Raw genomic sequence first — 3,345 nt, 5'->3', positions numbered from 1 at the left:
AAAAAAAAAAAAAAATTTAAGAAGCAGGAGCTCATACCTCCCTCCCTACAATAATCATCAGAAGGTTAAAGCAACTGACATATGAGAAAAAAAAATAGAAATACTCAAACTGAACTGACCAAATTTCAAGCAACATTTGATAAGGTAGTCCACAAACATAAAAAGATACTCCATCCAGAAAGAGAGGCTTGCTTGCCACGATGCACAGGAATGCCACTAAGGATACAGGAGTGAAATCCATAAAGGAAAATTTAAGGTAAGTATCAGACTAATCTTCTATACCCATTTGTCTGTGAAACAGTTTTTCTAGATAGGGAGTGAAATCATTCTATGGATTACACGGCAATTAAGCCTTGTGCAAACAAGTGCCTTGAAAGCACCTGGATTTAAATTTAATTAGGTTAGAGGCAAGTTATATAGGAGCTACATATCAGGAACCAGATTATCCTGTTATATGCTTTTTATAAAGTTATGCCCCGACCCCAGGAAAGCAAGCCTCACTTGAATGCAATAAAACAACACAAGTATTTTATTTTTTTTATAACATGACAAGCTACCTGCAGTAAAGGAAAACTATTTCCTGTCCTTGCATTAGGTACACTTAAAAGGTTAACATTTACTAAACTGCAGTATTTTACTTTGCTGTAATTCCCGAGGGAAGGATGCAATGGCAAAGAAGCTAAGGTGTCTTGCTATGCCTCCAGAGGTGCCCGCTGAAGCCCTGTTCCAGATTCCTGACAAAGATGGCTGTAAACAGTCGTTTGGGTTGGCAAGTCACAAGCATGGGCTGCTAGAATCAGGACAACCTGTACAGTGAAGCTCAAAATACCAAATCATTCTGTTCAGTACAGTACTATCAGACTGCAGAGCATATGAGGCCATGAAGCAGATACCTACTCCTCACCCAGGCCTATTATTCCTATATTACTACCTAGATTGCACCTTTTCCCCTTCTCAAATATAAAAGTCATTTTCTTTTTTTATTCATCCTCACCCCCATTTTTAAACACAGACCACTGTTTCTACTATGTATACTCTGCAGCTTGGAAACACTGAAGGAAGAAAAAAGTGTCAAGTGGTCACAGAAGAGAAAGAAACAGGACAGAGAGGGCAAGGACCCAAAAAGCATCCCAGTCAAACTGATTTGGCAGAATATAATTCCCTTAAGTCAGTATTAGTTCTGTAACAGTAACTCTTCTGATTTAAAACTGTGCGGCTACGCTGGGTGGATAAAAGTTAAGTTAGCGCCACATAATTTAAAATCAAGATGTGCAGTTTTCCACCCTACATTCTTCACATACCTCCTAAATCTAGTGTGATCTCTCAAAAGGAGAAGGGCAGTTAATGTCAGAAATAAGGCAGCTGTATTTTTACTAAATATTGTGCGTCCAAAAACATTCAATTTTCTTTCATCGAGAATGTATGCACACCCGCATATGAGAAAGTTGAGCATTGTTCTTAGCAGTAAGCTAAGCAAACATCAGTTTTTCAGTAAAAGGGTCCCAAAGCCTAGCCTAGTACAGCTAACCCTTATTTTCTTATGAAGCCAAACAGTCCAAAAACAAATGGAGACCAAACATTTTTGTATTAACGGAAGGCTAAATAAGCTGTCACCAACAGGTTAGCATGTCCATATTAGTCTTAACCAGATACATGACTAACTTGCCTACTTAAGACTCATGAACAGATTTTTGGAATACTGCTGCCCTGCAATTTCAAAATGTTAACATATGCATAGATTTTAAGTGGGAAAGTTTAGGGTAAAATCACTAGGGTCAGTAAAAGGCTTAAGCATACATTTAAAATATTCTGTTTCCCCCATTTGTGGTACTCAATCCTGAACTGTGCTGAGCACCCTAAATTATATCAGCTAATGGGATTTCAAAGCACTTCAGCATCTTTCAGGGTACGCTACAGGATCAAGCCCATAAAAATCAAACATTAAGCAATGTCAATACTCCAGAGAGGACTGGACACGAATACTGAAAGCAAAGCTGGTTGCTAGAGGCTATCACATTTTCTCTTGAAAAACACATTATATACATACAAGATGTTAATGTTTGTGTATACATACAAGCAGGCGTGATCAGGTTTTTTTTAAACTGACTCACCTCATTCATCTCTCTCTCTTGAGATTACAAGAAAAATTAAACTGTGTACAGCAATTTGGGGGCAGGTCTTCGACAAATAAGCAGACGTTGCACTAGCATGTAACATGCCTTAATACGCTCAAAGTAAATCTTTTTGTCTAAAAAAAATTAAAGCTTCATGGAAAACCTCTCTTAAAAATGCAACAGCCCTACTCAACAGTAGTAACTATGACTAGTTGCCAGTAACATAGTTTTGATCATTATAGATCCAATCCAAGACTTGTTACAGATTTTATATCGGCTACATCCACTGCTTAAATATCTCACCACCAAACGGGCTTCCGACGGCGAACCTTCTTGTTATTGTTGCTAGGACGCTCGAGGCAGTTTCATGCTGCTTAATCATCGTGTCAGAAAGCGTTTACTATTATAAACAACACCAAGAGTGCGGCAGAGTCATTCGTCCCCGCGGAAGTTTCTGTTCTCGAGTGTCCTCCCAACATGTTTGGGACGCAAAGGGTCACATCCCGGTGAAATCTTAAACACCAAGATTACTAATCCCCGCAGCCCAGCATCGTCTCCCGGGCAGATCCGCCTGCCAGCGTTTGGGGCAGCAGCAGAGAGGAAGCCTGGAACCGGGCCTTCCTCCCCATCAAAACACACCCGTGTGCAACTGCATGACTGTGCAGGATCAGGGCCCGAGCGGCTCCACATGGCCGGGGCCGAGGCACAAGGCTCCCTGCTAGGCCCCAGCCAGATGCGTTTGCGGTAAATAACCCTCAGCTCCCTTCCCAATTAAAAATGGCGAGCATCTCGCGTGGCTGGCGCTGTGCACATACAATGAAAGGGCTGCAAGGCAGAACCCCGCCGCGCGGCTCCTGGAGTCAACAACACAGGAGAGGGGGGCGGCCGCAGACCCCTCGGACGCGAGCAGGGAGCTGTGCCCCGCTAGGCCCCGACCCCCGGGACCCCGGCCCGGCCCCAGCGGCCGCCCCTCGCTGCGCTCCACGTCTCCTCGCCCAGCGGGAGCAAGGCCCCAGGCCCGGGAGCCCGCGGGGGAAGCGCGGCCGCCCGCCCGCCTGGGCCGCCTCACCTTCCATCTCCATGTCCTCGGGCTCGCTCAGCTGCTGCTCCCCGGGCTTCTGGTGCTGCGGCTGCTGCTGCTGCTGGTGGTGGTTCATGTCGGGCTGGGGCTCTGGCTCCGCGGCGCCGGCCTGGGCCTTTCCTGCGGGCGGCTGCAGGCCCGTCGCGGGGG

The 3,345-nt window shown here is 45.3% G+C and overlaps 1 protein-coding gene across 1 annotated transcript in view; it reads right to left on the bottom strand.

The window, feature by feature from the left end:
- The window catches only part of USP7 (ubiquitin specific peptidase 7), a 128,051-nt gene extending 124,712 nt beyond the window's left edge, over positions 1 to 3,339 (bottom strand). The window contains exon 1 of the mRNA XM_019507476.1: positions 3,184 to 3,339. Coding sequence (XP_019363021.1) covers positions 3,184 to 3,271 — 88 coding nt within the window. The 5' untranslated portion in view covers positions 3,272 to 3,339. The remainder of the gene's footprint in view (positions 1 to 3,183) is intronic.
- Between the last annotated feature and the right edge of the window lie 6 nt (positions 3,340 to 3,345).

This window comes from Gavialis gangeticus, unplaced genomic scaffold (genome assembly GCF_001723915.1).
Source record: "Gavialis gangeticus isolate Ggan-Ray unplaced genomic scaffold, GavGan_comp1, whole genome shotgun sequence".
NCBI classification, from domain to species: Eukaryota; Metazoa; Chordata; order Crocodylia; family Gavialidae; genus Gavialis; species Gavialis gangeticus.
Note: the sequence above shows the minus strand (reverse complement) of the source record. Positions and strands in the feature narration are given on the sequence as shown.